General features: G+C 34.2%; 1 protein-coding gene across 3 annotated transcripts in view; it reads left to right on the forward strand.

The window, feature by feature from the left end:
- DIAPH3 (diaphanous related formin 3) overlaps positions 1-15,884 on the forward strand; it is a 551,502-nt gene that overhangs the window by 175,585 nt on the left and 360,033 nt on the right. For all 3 annotated transcript variants that reach the window (XM_067713991.1, XM_067713992.1, XM_067713993.1), the window contains 5 exons: positions 5,207-5,317; positions 5,604-5,722; positions 6,571-6,687; positions 10,650-10,768; positions 13,508-13,572. In XM_067713991.1, the coding sequence (XP_067570092.1) occupies positions 5,207-5,317; positions 5,604-5,722; positions 6,571-6,687; positions 10,650-10,768; positions 13,508-13,572 (531 nt within the window). The remainder of the gene's footprint in view (positions 1-5,206; positions 5,318-5,603; positions 5,723-6,570; positions 6,688-10,649; positions 10,769-13,507; positions 13,573-15,884) is intronic.

Raw genomic sequence — 15,884 nt, forward strand, 5'->3', positions numbered from 1 at the left:
CTGTTCCTGTTCATATAAATTAGGGCCTCTTGAATCCTTCAGTTTATTTCTCTGCATCTGTATGAGATATATGCAGTTACCTCAAGCTCTGACTTGTCCTCTTACTGTGTTCATTTACCGAATATTTAATTGGAAATATAAGTAAAATTGTAGGACTTTATATATGCTGATATACTTCACTCTTTCTGTGTTTGTCTACATAATGTAGTAGTCTATTTTAGTTTATATTCTGAATTAACACATGAGATTTTAAAATTCTTTGGAGTTTCTTTAGTTGCACTGGAGGCAAGATATTTCTCTATAAGCATCATTTACTCATTTTAACTTGATAATGTAGAATTTGATTGTGCAAAGAGAGACAGATGATTTCTGCTATGGGGTAGAGGAGATGAATAGCGGTCTGACCTGTGTCTTCCAGGCCCAGATAGTAAGTATTCACAGATTCTGATAGGATTTTTATTTAAGTACTTTACTGGTGCTTGTTTCCAGTCTGAATTTAGCTTTGGAAGCTGATATGTTTTCAGTGTAGTATAGCCATCATTTTACATGTGAAAACATGTTATATTCAGGATGAATATGTTGACCAAGTGTGAACTTTCTAAAGAATGTTTGCTTTTGCTGTTTGTTGGATACCTTTTCAATTCCTTCCACATAATCGTGGAGAAAGCATCTGTGTTGGTGGTCTTTGCAAAACCTGGACAGGCCTGTGTTCGAGGCTCAAGCATCACTGCTGTTAGTATACCTGGCATTTTGTACTTAAACTTGTTTGTCTGAAAAGGGTTGGAAACCAAAGGTTAAAGATGCATAAAGTGTTTATTTTTTCTCCTGTTTGTGTTGCACATAGTGATAGACAGCAGTAAATTAAATTGTGTGCTAGAGGAACTTTAGGTGATGCATATTCACATGTGAAGAAACCTTCTCACTTCATTTTCAAGGGCAGAAAGCTGCTTTGCTGATTAAGTGATGTCAATTCCAGCATGTGTCTTTGTCTTGCTGTTTAACCTCTTTCTACTTCTAAAGATTTTCCTTTGATCATTTGCCTTGTTCTTAAGATTGCCTTTGACAAGCTCTATCCCTCATATTGAATATCTTTGAGATTTTTGCTTACAGTTTATCTACTTTGTCCCCTGTTATATGTCTTTGCCCCTCTAGTTTACAACATTGCTGACATTTGTCCCACTATTTGTAATTACTGTTTTGTCTGCTTATTTTCCTAATCCTTGGCTATGTGGGGTTTGCTGGTCTCAGCTTTTGTAGGACATTTTCTGTCTGTTGCTGTTCTTGAGGAAATCCTCAACTGTTCCGAATTCTAGCTGGATATGTGTGTGCCTCTGTGTGCAGACACATCTTTATAGCTAGAAGTTATGTTAAAAATACCTTTTCTCATGTAAGGCTCCTTTTTGATAATTGGGGCAAGAGTAACAAATGAGGTTACAGCATTTACTTTCCATATCATTAGAACTGAGTACATATCTAACACCTAAAGATGTGTCGAACTTATAAGCCTTGTTTAAACCAAAGGTTAATGAGCAGTATTTCTAAAGTATAAAGGTACATTTGGAGCAAGGAGAATATTTTAGAGCCAATTTTAATTGTATGCTTTCATTTACTGGTTGCATATGGTACATGTGAGAAGAAAATGTTTTCCATGTGCAGCAGCAGTTCTGTCCCTTTGTAGAAACTTCTCGTCAAGTCACCAATTTGCCAGATGCAGTGGTAGTTATCTTATTTGACCTATTAGAGCATTTGACACAGTTGATCACTCTCCCTGTTGACACACTTTTCTCCCATTCTTCCAGGACACCACAATCTCTTCATTTATCTTCTACCACGTTGACAGCTTTTTACTTTTCTTTAACTCATTTCCTCAACCTTCAAATCAAAACCTACAATTGAAATGTCCCAACCAGTTCTTGTACCTCCTCTTCTCTCTCTCTTTACTACTCTCTCGGTGATTCCATCTAAGGTCTTGGTTTTTACATACAAATGCTATGGTAATCTCTTTCTCCAACTGGAGTCTCCTATATCCAATTTCCTTTTCTAGTTTTTTCGATGAGGATCAATAATAGACAATATTTCCAACTTAACATCTCCAAAACTTAAGTCCTGATCTTTCTTCCCAAGCCTGTTTCCTCTGTTTATGCTGATTTTTTTTCTAGCTTAATAAGTGTCAGCCTTTGAATTGCCCAGGCAATTCAAACTGTGGATTCAATCTTGCCTCCTCTCTTTCTATAGTAGTGATTTCTGTCTTTTTCATTTCATAGCTGCATCCCTAGCACCAAGAAGTGCTTAGTAGACATCATTAACAGGCTTGGAAGGAATGAAATGCATGAGCTAGTAAACAGAGAAGGTCTGGTGCCCAAAGATAGAACCTTCAGATAAGTTAGGATGCTCCCAGGAGGGCAGAAACTCTTGTTTTCTTACCCTCGTCAGTTCCAGAGGAAGGTGGCTTTTGCCTGCTGTTGAAACTGTTAGTATGGCATAATTAGTGCAAATTAATGGAGATCATATATGCTACATTTTGGGAACATCAAACAGAACATGGTGATTAATTCTTTATGATGAATATCACAATTTCATTATTTTCTTGAGCTTCTGTTAATATTCCAGCATTCACTAATTTCTTAAATGAATGTATGATTCCTAATGTACATTTCAATCTCAGAATTTTAGAAGCAGGATTTATCCTATTCTCCTGTGAAATTTGTTTCTTTCCTTGCATTTTATGTCTCCGTTAATGGTCCCACCTCCTATCTAGTTGAACAACAAAAGTGGGAGGACTTGTAAATTCTTTTCTTTTGCCTCAACCACATGTTCACCCAGCCATCAAATGTTTTTCAAATGTTGTTCAAGACCTCCTCATCGCTCAACGAAGCTACCTGTATGATAACTTCTTAACTTGAATCTATTACCTCTATTATCGCCGCTCCTGCATAAAATCCTTTATAATTTCCCCTATTTCCAGCTGAGTCAGAAAGTTCCGATTCGGCACATGAAGCTGTGCCTCCTCTGTCTGGCTTCATCTTTATTGGGTCCTTCCCCTGTTCTCCCACTTTCCGCCTTACAAACTGCTCAGGAAATCTGAATTCCTTGTAACTCAGCAAAAGAGCCCAGATCTTTGAACATGTAAACTGCTCTGCTTTAAACATCTTGGTCCTCCTTTTCATCTGGCTGTCTCCCTATTAATCCTTAAGAGTCAGTACTGTTCCTCAGCTTTCCTTGTTTTTATTTACTGTCTCCACATTCTCATCATATACTGAGCACATCTCTTACAGTACATAGTATATTTGTGTTACTGAACCTGCTTATCTTCACTAGGGGAGGCAACATGTCCTATTTTACCTTTTTAGTTCCTGAGCCTTTTCTACTGTCTCTAGGAATTGAGTTATATGGGATAGATGCCAGATTGGCTCTCGCTTATGCTGGTATGCTATACCAGTGTGAAATCATGTGATAAAAAAGGTCTAAATGTCTCAATATATGTATTAGAAACCTAGAAGGAACTCTTTGGTCTTTATCTTGATTATAGAATTTTTTATCTGTAAGGATGTAAATCAATACATTTTACTGTATGTAGACATATGTTTACATGATATAAATTAATCAAAGAGTGGTTGTAGGTCATGATAGTGGCAAATTACTGTTACAGTTGGGAAGGGATCCTAAAGAATTAAATTCATTCTTTCGGCTTAAGTCAGTTCCTAGTTTTCTTTTTATGAAAAATTGCCTTTTAAAATGTTTCCTGGGAATAATTTGGATGATTCTTTTCCCTTCTTTCTCCTCAATTTCATGCTAATATTATTCTACACATATCAACTTTCCATTTAGGTGATATTTGCTGCTAATTTTTATGTTGTTTATTTTTGCTTCTTTCTTTGAGTTGTCTATAATTTGCATCTTTTCCTGGAAACCTGGTGGCTAATACTAATTTAATTTCTCTGAACGTAGAGAAATTAAATTAGTATGCTAATTTAAATATTTGTATGCTGTTTGTGATCTTTTAAAATGCTGAAAAAAACATTTGTGGTATTGGGTAATGACTGGCAAGGAAGTGGAAAGAAAGCATTTTAAACTTGACTTTCTGACATGAACTGGTTACAGCTGAGTGAACGTGTACTGGAAAGGTAGACGCTGTTTTTTTTCTTTTTTTCTTTTAAATATGTTTTCCTTTTCCCTCTCTTTCAAGTTTTGACAGTAGAGGCATGCTGGCCAGATTTTAGTGTTTAGATATCAAATAGAACAATTATAATATATTTCAACCAGCAGGAACTGAGACCCCTGTTGGTGTCTTAATCCCAAAATGGCATTTTAAATTCATATAAACCTTGCCTGAAGGGATGGAAAAAGGACAATTTAGGGAACAGCATGAGGTTAAACACATTGATCAGTAAGCTGGTCTTTCTTGTTAGATTTTGGTAGAATGTGGACTTAGAAAAATAACATCATCAACAACAGCAGAGAATTCTTTGCTTCTCTAGAAGCAACCTCTTTTGCTTCCATTATATAGATTTTGGATAATGAAAGATATAATTCAGCCAGGGATTAAAAAAAAAGGAGATCCAGGTTGAAATTTGGAGTGTTAAATATGAATGGGAAAATACAGCGATTTTTAATTTTCATCATTTAAGTTATAAACTAAAGCATTTAGTTAGCTATGTTATTTCTTTATGTCTTCTTAATAAGCGTAACACACAGTAAGCTGAATTTTTGTCAAAGTGTAGGAACCATTGCCTGATAAGTTAACTTCTAGTAATTAGCTGTGCAATGTTCATAATATAATTTTTGGTTATAACAACCCCATTAACTAGTTTCAGGCCTTTGCTAACTCTCATTGACTTAAAGTCTTTGGGTTTCTCTTGATGAATGAGAAATTATTTTATTATCCTATTTTAGGATAGGATCTATCTAAGGATATTTATAGTTTTTCAACTAGTGTGTGTTCAGTTTATGTCTTATGTGTATGGAATGATATTTTTGGAGAAGAACTTAACTTTTGGATGGAGTGAATTAAAAATTCCCCTGAAACTATATTTCTTGTCTAATTTATAATTGACTAAAATATTTTACATACAAATTATCGTTTTAATAGACTCACCTGTGAAGGAAGATATTTGATAATACTTGGAACACAGCCTTGATGTTTCAGTTCTATTACTCCTTTAATGTCAGAATCCAAGTCTAAGTCTTGCTGTGTAATTTATTGTAGGTAGCATGTATGCAGCTTATCAATGCCCTTGTTACATCTCCTGATGATTTGGACTTCAGGCTTCACATCAGAAATGAATTTATGCGTTGTGGATTGAAAGAGATATTGCCAGTAAGTGCCCTGCAGACTCCTTATTAATATTTAAATTAGAGAAGTACTTGAGTAGGGGGAAATTTAGATAAATTACCTTCAAGAATAATTTATCTGTGGGAAAAAAGGCTTGAGTATAAAATCTATTTTTGAAATAGATGATAAGGTTTGAGTATTATTTAACACTTTAAGTGTTTGAATGCTGTAAATCAAGTTGAATGGTTGGTTTATTGTTTATGTTTTTCATTAATTTTTTGCATCGTTAAAAACAAAACTGTTCCTTATAACTCCTATTTAATATCTCTAGAATTTAAAGCGTATTAAGAATGATGGCCTGGATATCCAACTTAAAGTCTTTGACGAGCATAAGGAAGAGGATTTGATTGAGTTCTTCCATCGCCTCGAAGATGTTAGAGCTGAACTTGAATATCCTTTTGTTCTGAAGTCTAATCAAATATGTAAAATTACTGCTTAAACAGTAATTACTGCTTAAACAGCCCCCACCCCATAAAATATTAAACTTCTGAAGCCATTTCTAGATAAATGATATAAAATCAAACCTTTATTGAATCAGAAGGATGTTTGTATAAACCTTTTTTATTTTATTAGTTTATGTGCGTTTTTGTGAATACATGCATATGCAAATGGATGTTACAATCTACAAATGGATGCTTTTTAGACAAGCCTCTTATGTATACATGTACAATCTGTTCTTTTTGTTTGGCACCTCCCCTCCCCCTAGTCCCTTCATCATTAGGAATAGGTGCCCTTAGCCTGCTGGTTAGTTCCTACCCTGTACCTTGGGTGTATCCTCATACGGGCCTTTGTTAATTCTGTGCATCTGCAGATGTCTGTGCTTGTCCAGAGATCTGCCACCTTTCTGTCTTCCACTGGGGCTGCTCCATGGTAAGTAATGCCTGGCACCAGCCCTCTTGGTCAGGGCTCCCCCAGAACCCAAAGACTTCATTCACAACCAGCTGCCCACTACTCTTTCTGCCAGCAGTATCTTGGCTCAAGAGAGGAATATTGGTTGGAGTTGATTGTGGAGGAGAAGCCAGGAAGTGTCAGGTCAGGTTGTCATTTGCACATAGTTTTCCCTCTATTCTCATTCCTAACTACATGTGTTTTATTATATGCTGAGTATATATGATGCCTATTTTAGGTTAAGATACACAGTAATCTTTCGAAGCCTTACAGAGCAGATTCCGTGTCACATTATTGCAGTTGTTCGGTATAGAGGATAAATAAATCCACATATTCCTTAATCAGTTTACTGAAGCGAATGATCTTCACAACATGGTGTGGAACACAGTTAAGGAAACCAGAGCAGAGGGATATTTCATTTCAATTCTGCAGCATCTTTTGCTGATTCGAAATGATTATTTTATAAGGTAAGAGGAAGCTATATTCTAATATTTTCTTTCACTAATAAAATTCTATTAATTGTGAAATTCACCTGATGTTTGATTTGGGCAAGCACATATTTTTAAGTTTTGTATTTCTTTCGTAATATTGATTCATAGAATGCACTGTTTCCTCTGGGCATATATTTAGGTAGAAAATGGTATAAAATGATATTACTATTACTTTCTAAGCTCCAGCAGATTCTTGGTTACAACTTTTCAGCTGAATAAAAATGCAAACTAGCAACAAATTACTAGTTTACTGCGGATGAATAATGTTTTCTGGTTAGTCCCTAGGCAGTAGGAATGGCAGATACTAAACATCACTTTTATTAGTGTTTAAGTAGCTAGCAAGTTCCTTAATAATACAGTTGTGTTTAATGTTGCTAATGTATCAGAAAGCTAGACAAATGACTTCTCAAGTTTGATTATATCCTAGACATCTTGAGCGTAACAAATTGTTTAAAGAAAATAATTGTTTATCCATGTTTATCTGTAGTTATATATGGATAGTAACACTTAAGCTGCTGGACTGTTATGAAGATTAAAATGGTAACATGAGTGAGACTCCTAGCCAAATATCTGGCATATGGTGTATGCTCAATAAATGTCCTCTATACCCTCTTAAATCTTTTATTACTGTTTTATGAAGGAAGCTGAGATCTTTGAATATAAAACCACTTTGGTCACCTTTAATTTAATTTTGCTGAAATTCATTCTCAAATACTATGGGTAGTATGTCTTTTCTTACTCTAATTTCAAGTAGAAGGAGTTGCTAGACAGTCTCATTCAGGCTGTGTCCTCTAGGTGATGTCAGAGGGTGCAATTTATGTTTTTGATGTACCTAACAAGTGAATAGAATAAAAGTCTAAATGTGGTAAAACTTCAGGTTCTTCGAGATGAGCACAGATCATCCACCCTACCTCTTTCCTTTGTAGAATTTGGAAGTCCCAGTGATATTCTAAAATAGAGTTCAGGAACCTGTTTTGAGACTTCATTTGCTTCTTTCTCATATTTTATTAAAATAAGACACTTTAAATATTTAACCACTCTGTAAATGCTAGATAAAAAATACTAATACTTGATTAATAATATTTTTAAGTATCATAGGTACCCCACTAATTGTAATACTATACTCTCCTGAAGATTTACCTAAAAATAAACTTGGAACTTCCATTTATTCTAAAGTAGCCCCATCCTTTTCTTGATACCTGTGTGGTTGGTCCTGTCAACCTCTGATTTTTTGCCGCTTGAATTTCCAAGAATTTAAGACTGCTGTTTGCTTTTGAAGCGTTGAATGTGTCTACAGTGTTACAAAGGGGGTTATTTAATCCCTTCATCTGTGTTCCAGGGAGCATGTGGTTGTGTCTAACTTCAAAACAGATTAAAAAGCACAACTGTAGTGGGGCACACTCAGGCGAGCCTTTCACTTTAGTGGAATCAAGAGTCTAAAGAAATATTACATTGTAGCATTACCAAAGTGACATTAGTGAGGCATAGAAGTTCATCTAGTTTGGTCATTTTTTGAGTAGTACCTTTTAAGTTTGATACTCGTCTATGTTGCCTTCTTTCTTGGCTCTTTAAGCCCGAGGCCCTTGGTCTTTGTTCCAGATATGGTTGCTATGAAGGCAGAATTCTTCCCATGACGGCCGTAGTGAAGATGATCCCATCGATTCTTTCCTATGTTCCAAAATTCTCAGTTATTTATTACTATTATTGTTGTTGTTGATTCTTATAGTGAGTATACATTTATTACAAGATAGAGTCAGAATTGTGGTCACTTACATAATATTTTTATTATATATTCATCCTTTTAATTAACATACAGTAAATTTTACTCTTTTTGCTGTGTGGTCCAAGATTCATAAATCTTGTTCTTTTGGTTTTACCTTCATTTTTCGGTTTTACTATCTCGAATGGACCTAGATTTCGCCTTTCAGAAATATTCAGTTATCTGAACATTTTTGACTGATGAACATTTAAAATTAATGTTGACATTAATAAATACAAATTTTGAAGTTTTTTATAAGTTAATTTTCATTGTAGAATGCAAAATATTGTCATTTAAAAGAATTAGTGGATAGGAAAATTAAAATCTTTGCTTACTTTCACATCTGGAACAAAAGGAAATTTTACTGAAATGGAACTTGATTGGAGAATGTACATCAAAGGTCCCCAAGAAAAATCAAATGCAGTAAGATAATTGGAAGGTGGATAGAAGATCAAATTCAATTCTGTAACAAATTACTAATGGCTTATTGTGTGCAGAATAGCATGTTAGTTGAATGTGCATGGGAGATAATTTCTGATATTTGGTAAAAAAAAAAAACTGCAGAGAAAGTGAAGGTGATTTCAAAATATTCTCCAACAAAAATGACTTTTATTAATGAAGTAATGACATTTATGTTTATCCCTTAATTAGGTTGTTTACATATTCCTTTGACATATTCACTACCTTACCAATATCACTCATAGAGATTATTTTCTAGATTTACATTTCTGAATTCCAGACGTACGTTGTTCTTTACTAGTATTGCCTTACTGTAAGAGTTTTTGCATGAATTTTCAGCTACATTATAAATGAGCTCATAATTTAGGGTTGTGGAAGTGAGAAAACACTTAATGACATTATGTTTTTTAAAAACATTATACACAATAGCTGGTGTTAATTTAAGCCATGTTTTTATTAAAACAACATCAAGATAACATTAAAAAGAGTAAAAAAGGGACAGAGTGTGTCATCTCAGTTTTTAAATGTGATAGCTAGAAACGTGTGTGCAATTTATGTACCTCAAGTGTAAATGTGGTTATTATAGCTAAAATATTAGGGAATGGGAGATTATTTCATTGAAAGAAGTTGAGAAAATTGATGAAAGCATTGATAATACCTTCTTGCTTTAATTGGTATCCAAGAACACTATGTCTTGAATATTTTTACTCTATGACAATTAATGAACATTGTCTTATTTGCTAATGTTAAGCTGTAGTGAATTTTATTCAGCATAATGGATGGTTTATTAGGTACCAGGTAAATAGGTCCAGGGCAGTAGGTCATAGTATACAGGGAAGGAAGTCTCAAGTAGCTGGAGGCATCATCACATACGTGGTGAGAAGGGGTTGGAGAGGAAAACTGTGTAAAAAGTCATTGAGAAGAAATAGTCCTAGATGGTGGTTCGGATGGAGGACTGTATTCATTAGAATATTACCCACCCTCTCTATCACTGTCTCTATCACTGTAGTTTGGTTTTGTTTGTAAAATCTTCTGGATATTTCTTTCACGTTTGTTGGCTTGAGTTTTAAGGGATGTATTTTAGCTTATTACTAACACAGGTGGATTGAACTTAATTGTACTAACACATGAAGGCTATTTGGGGATTTTAATTAAATTTAAATTTTGGACAAAAATTGTTATACTGAAGTTTTCTAGCTTTCTTTTGAGTAAGGAACATTCATTTGATATTGTTTATAATTCACAGTATCACAAACATTCTAAAAACAGTGAACTGTATGTTTTTAAGAACCTTCCAGATAATTTTTTAGAAAATATATCTTTTGGTTTGTATTAATAAAATGAATTAATGGTAGCTCTTTCAGTATGGTACAGTGATAGGTTGATGATCTCTGCTGAGGACTGCTTTTAAGTACATATCACTTCATTTTAATATTCTATTTCTTACTACCTACTAATTAAGTCAAGATCCTGACTTTTGCAAGAAAATGATCTTTAAAGCACACTGTATTTATAGCTAAAAGATCATAAAAAATGTAGTGTGTTAAAATCATTAGAAGGAAAGTGGCAGTTGTATTTACTCTCACTCTCATGTTAAATCTATATGTCAACTGTTGAACTATACAGTTGTATATTATTGAAGTAGAAATCAAGCTACTGAAATGTTTTGATGTAAAGTTACACTAATAGAGTGTACATTTATTCTTTTCCTTGGTTCTAGGCAACAGTACTTCAAATTAATTGATGAGTGTGTATCCCAGATTGTACTGCATAGAGATGGGATGGATCCAGACTTCACATATCGAAAAAGACTAGACTTAGATTTAAGTCAGTTTGTTGGTGAGTGTTTCTCTGTTATTTAAATGAAAATACCTTATGTCCCTTACCCATGGGTTAGTGCTAGAGTGTTGTTTCTCACAGTGTGGGCTGTAGACTCCAGAGGGTCCTGGATACCTTTTCAGGAGGTCCTAATAGTCAAAATTATTTTCATAACAATACTGAGACAGTTATTTGGCATTTTTACTCTGTTGGTATTTTCAGAGCAATATTGGGAAAACTGCTGGTACTTTGTTGTGAATCAAGGCAGTGGCACCAAGCAGTATTAGTAGCCATGGGATTCTTTATTCTCAGTAAAACAAAAGAAATGAAACAAAAAAAGTGCCATTTTTTATTTAAGAATGTCCTTGATAAAGAACTAAAAAAAGTTAATTTTATTAAATATCTACCTTTGCACACACATCATTTCAATATTCTGTGTGAATATATTCAATATTCAATATATTGTGTGTGTGAATCACTTGTGCTGCAAACCAGAGTCCAATTGGAAATACTTGTGTAATCGTCTGAGCTGCCAGCTGAAATGCCTGCTTTTTTTTTTTAACTTTGAAAAAAGGATCGTCATACAAATTGTGGCTACTCAGATGTGAGTGTTTGGCACACACTTTCCTAAAAATGAAATAAAATGTGTCTGTAACTTCAATGAAAATGATAGAATATGTTACCAATGATAAAATTGGAATATTCAGGTAAATATTTGAGTTTTGGAAAACTTGTACTTGCTACCATCATCTTGGCAGCTTTGCGGTCCTAAATTTTTTTCTGATGAGATCAGTGGTGGTATTACCCTATCTGTTTATTTTGATATTGTATGATGAGATGTGTCACCATTTGGAGGATCTGCATGACTCTGCAAACCACTCTTTCCCAAATGACCAGGGCTTGATGTGTCTAAATGATTTAAAAGTAACAGTACAAAATGGTCATTGACATCATACGCGATTCCACATTGTAACTAATGTTTAAGAAGTTACCGTATGTCAAATCTTGGTTTAGCATTAAAAAGGAATATCTATTATTTGCATGAAGTTGTTTTTTCTTCATATACTATTTGAGTTCAGGAAGAAGTGTGGAATGTATAGAATGAGAAAGGAGTAGATAATACTAGTGAGACTGATAAAGTGAATACTTGTTTCTCTCTGCAGGAGAGAAGAAATTAGGAGTTCTTGGGGGTGGGAGGGACATAGAAATGAAGAAAAATATGCTCTAAATATGTAGCAAACTAAAATGTGGAATGATTCTGAATAGTGTCTGAAGAGAAAACTTTTTCTACCTGGACATTAGGAATATTTTTTCTTGAGTAGGTGAGAGGTTTTGACATTGAATTCTTGAGAAGGAAATACTATATAATCTTTGAATACTTCTTGGCTATATAAGTGAAACATGTTACATAGTTATAATAAGTCCATTGTGTTTATTTATTGTAAATGTTTAGAATAAACTTATAGACACAATGCAGAAGACTTAAGTACAGAAGAGAGTGTCCCTGTATTTACACGCTTAGGTGAGAGAGGACAGTAGGGGAGACAGATATTGGAAAGTATAGGGCACAGATAACTCCATATATTAAAAGAGGGATTCAAGAGATGCTGTCTGTGCAACAGGAATCAGAAGATTAAGTATTAATTTAGTGTTACAGAGCCAGCAAAATGAAAGTAAAATTATCAAAAATTGGGATTAGTTGGGAAACAGTGTTTTCTTATTTCATAGTAGGAAATTATCTACAATGTCCTAAATAGTTAAATCAGAAAATAATGGTGTACACACTTTATTTTGAGTTAGGAAGCTAACCACCAGAGCTGTAAGAGGAAGCATTTAGGAAGTGGGACTGAGTTTTGGATGCAATGATTTGGTTGACTTTTGCTTCTTCTAACTTGTTCTGTGGTATATTTTCTTAAACCATGTTCATTATTACTTTCATTAAAAAAAGAAAGAAGGGATACAGTACATTCATGAGACATCCATAATGAATTCATTCATAATATGAATTACTTCTCCTGCCAAGTATCCCATCATGTGGATACATATCAGAGCTTATTAGTCAATCTATTATTGGTGGACATTTAAGTTATTTGCAGTTTTTTGCTAACATAATATTTTAATGAATATTCTTGCTTAAAGGCGAAGTCCTAGAAATACATTACTGGGTGAAAGAAAATATTAATTTTAAGTTTTAGTACATATTGCATCGTTTCTCATCAGCAAAGTTCCTTAATTATACTTCCACTGTTTTTAGGAGAGTAGGGTTCCCTGTGCTATCTCCAATACTTGACATTAGGGATCATTTAATCTTTGCTTATTTCTCATTAAAACTTTTTTATATTTTCATATTACTAGGGAAAATCAAGTATCTGTTCTTATGATTTAGCAATTTTTAATTTTTTTATTCCTAATTTTCTGCTCATTACTATTGCACATTTTCCTAGTTGGTATTGACTATCCTCTTCTCTTTTTTCAAAATATTTATGAATTGAGGATAGCAACCTTTTAGTATTGTATGTTACAGTTGAACTCCCTCCTCCTTTTGCCTAATACAAGGTTAGAATTGTAATTTGGTTTATCTTTCTCCTTAAATTTTGTGACCTTGGTATCATGCTTAGAAAATCCTCCATTCCAACATTATATGTTTCACCATTTTGTTGATTTTATTACTGACACTATTTCTAATTTTTCTGTTTTTTTTCTTTTTAAACTTTTAAAGTAACAATGAATTTAATAAAAATTTTGTCATTGCAATTTTAGATATTTGCATGTATCAGGTGAAACTAGAAGAGTTTGAAGAGAAAGCATCAGAACTTAACAAGAAAGTAAGTAATTTGACTAACTTTGCAAGACTATATGGGGGCTCCTGCAGCTCTGCTTCTGCCTCATGGACTCTGTGCCTTCTTCTCACTTCCTTCTTTACCTCCTTCAGGTATTTGCACAAATGCCATTCTCTGAGGAGGACTTCCTGGACCATTATATTTAAACATTTAAACTCCCCACTCCCAACTCTGACCCTCCCTGTGCTTCTTTTCTTGTTTTTCTACTGTTGTATTTATCACTATCTGATATGTTGCACAATTCAGGTATCTGTGTGTGTATATGGGAATGTCTTGTTTATTTCTCGCTCTGGAATAAACTTTATGAGGGATTTGTGTTTGCTTTATTCACTATCCTGGCACCTAGAACAATTCCTGGACTGAGAACTAAAACATATTCTTTGAATGAGTTGAATGAATAAATGATTGACAATGTATAGAGTCAGCATTTTAAGATTGAAGTATTTCTCAAGACATCATATAAATTCAGGCCCTTAAGATTGAAATTATGTCTAAAAATTTTAAGAGAAAAAGTTTAACTTGCTTTCTGTTTTGATTAAAGTTACTTCATTAGACTAAGAGGAACCACATAAACTTATCATTTTCATAGATAAAAAATATTGAATGTCAGCAGTTTCATTTGTTTCTGGCCAATAGTACTGCTGACCATCTAGCCATTCCCCACTTTTCTTTAAGGTACTGTTTTGTGCTTTTATCTCTACTTAATGGGTATCTATTGGACTTTTTCTGTTTTTAAAATTTTACTTTTAAATTTTATTATTTTTTGTTGTTGTTGGATTCTTTACATTTTAAGTAGTCATTCTGATTTGAATTCTTAGGGCTGGTTCCTCACATTCAAAGAATCATGGTAATTACTGCTACCACCACCTCAATGAACACATACAAAAGGAACATTTACACTGAGTTAGGCACTATTCCAGAGAGTCTACATTTTTGATGTGTCAGGCCCTAAATGAATCTTGAGAGAATTGTACATTTTTTATAGACTTTTAAGATAAAACATAACTTGCAAATGGTAGACACTTTCATAAGTTATTTGTAACTTATGAAGAACTTTGTAAGTATCCTGTCCAAGAAGTCCTAAGTTTCATCAAATACTTAGTGAGAGGATATTATCTCCCAGGCCTTTGGCTGTAAGCTTGGATTACAGCTGTGGATATATCACCATTGCTGCGAAGCAACTTAGTTTACAGGGGGAAACAAATTATTAGATCCTTTAAATTAAGTGTCATAAGTGTTCCAGTTGATAAATGTTTGTGTTGTATGGTGACCTTTCACCCCACTGACTCTGTATTCCAAGCTCAGTAAATACTTCAATTCATCGTGGGAAAGTAGTAGCAAACTTTCAAGTGTTTGATTTGAATGCATCCCAGATAGTTTAAATTTCCTTTTTTTAAAAACATCTTTATGGAGTATAATTGCTTTACAATGGTGTGTTAGTTTCTGCTTTATAACAAAGTGAATCAGCTATACATATACATATATCCCCATATCTCCTGCCTCTTGTGTCTCCCTCCCACCCTCCCTATCCCACCCCTCTAGGTGGTCACAAAGCACCGAGCTGATCTCCCTGTGCTATGCGGCTGCTTCCCACTAGCTATCTGTTTTACATTTGGTAGTATATGTAAGTCCATGCCAATCTCTCACTTCATCCCAGCTTACCCTTCCCCCTCCCCATGTCCTCAAGTCCATTCTCTAGTAAGTCTGTGTCTTTATTCCCATCTTGCCCCTAGGTTCTTCATGACCATTATTATTTTTTTTTAGATTCCATATATATGTGTTAGCATATGGTATTTGTTTTTCTCTTTCTGACTTCACTCTGTATGACAGAATATAGGTTCATCCACCTCACTACAAATAACTCAATTTCGTTTCTTTTTACGGATGAGTAATATTCCACCGTATATATGTGCCACATCTTCTTTATCCATTCATCTGTCGATGGACACTTAGGTTGCTTCCATGTCCTGGCTATTGTAAATAGAGCTGCAGTGAACACTGGTACATGACTCTTTTTGAATTATGGTTTTCTCAGGGTATATGCCCAGGAGTGGGATTGCTGGGTCACATGGTAGTTCTATTTTTAGTGTTTTAGGAATCTCCATACTGTTCTCCATAGTGGCTGTATCAATTTACATTTCCACCAACAGTGCAACAGAGTTCCCTTTTCTCCACACCACCTCCAGCATTTATTGTTTGTAGATTTTCTGATGATGGCCATTCTGACCAGTGTGAGGTGATACCTCATTGTAGTTCTGATTTGCATTTCTCTAATGATTAGTGATGTTGAGCATTCT

Source organism: Pseudorca crassidens, chromosome 18 (genome assembly GCF_039906515.1).
Source record: "Pseudorca crassidens isolate mPseCra1 chromosome 18, mPseCra1.hap1, whole genome shotgun sequence".
Classification (NCBI taxonomy): Eukaryota; Metazoa; Chordata; class Mammalia; order Artiodactyla; family Delphinidae; genus Pseudorca; species Pseudorca crassidens.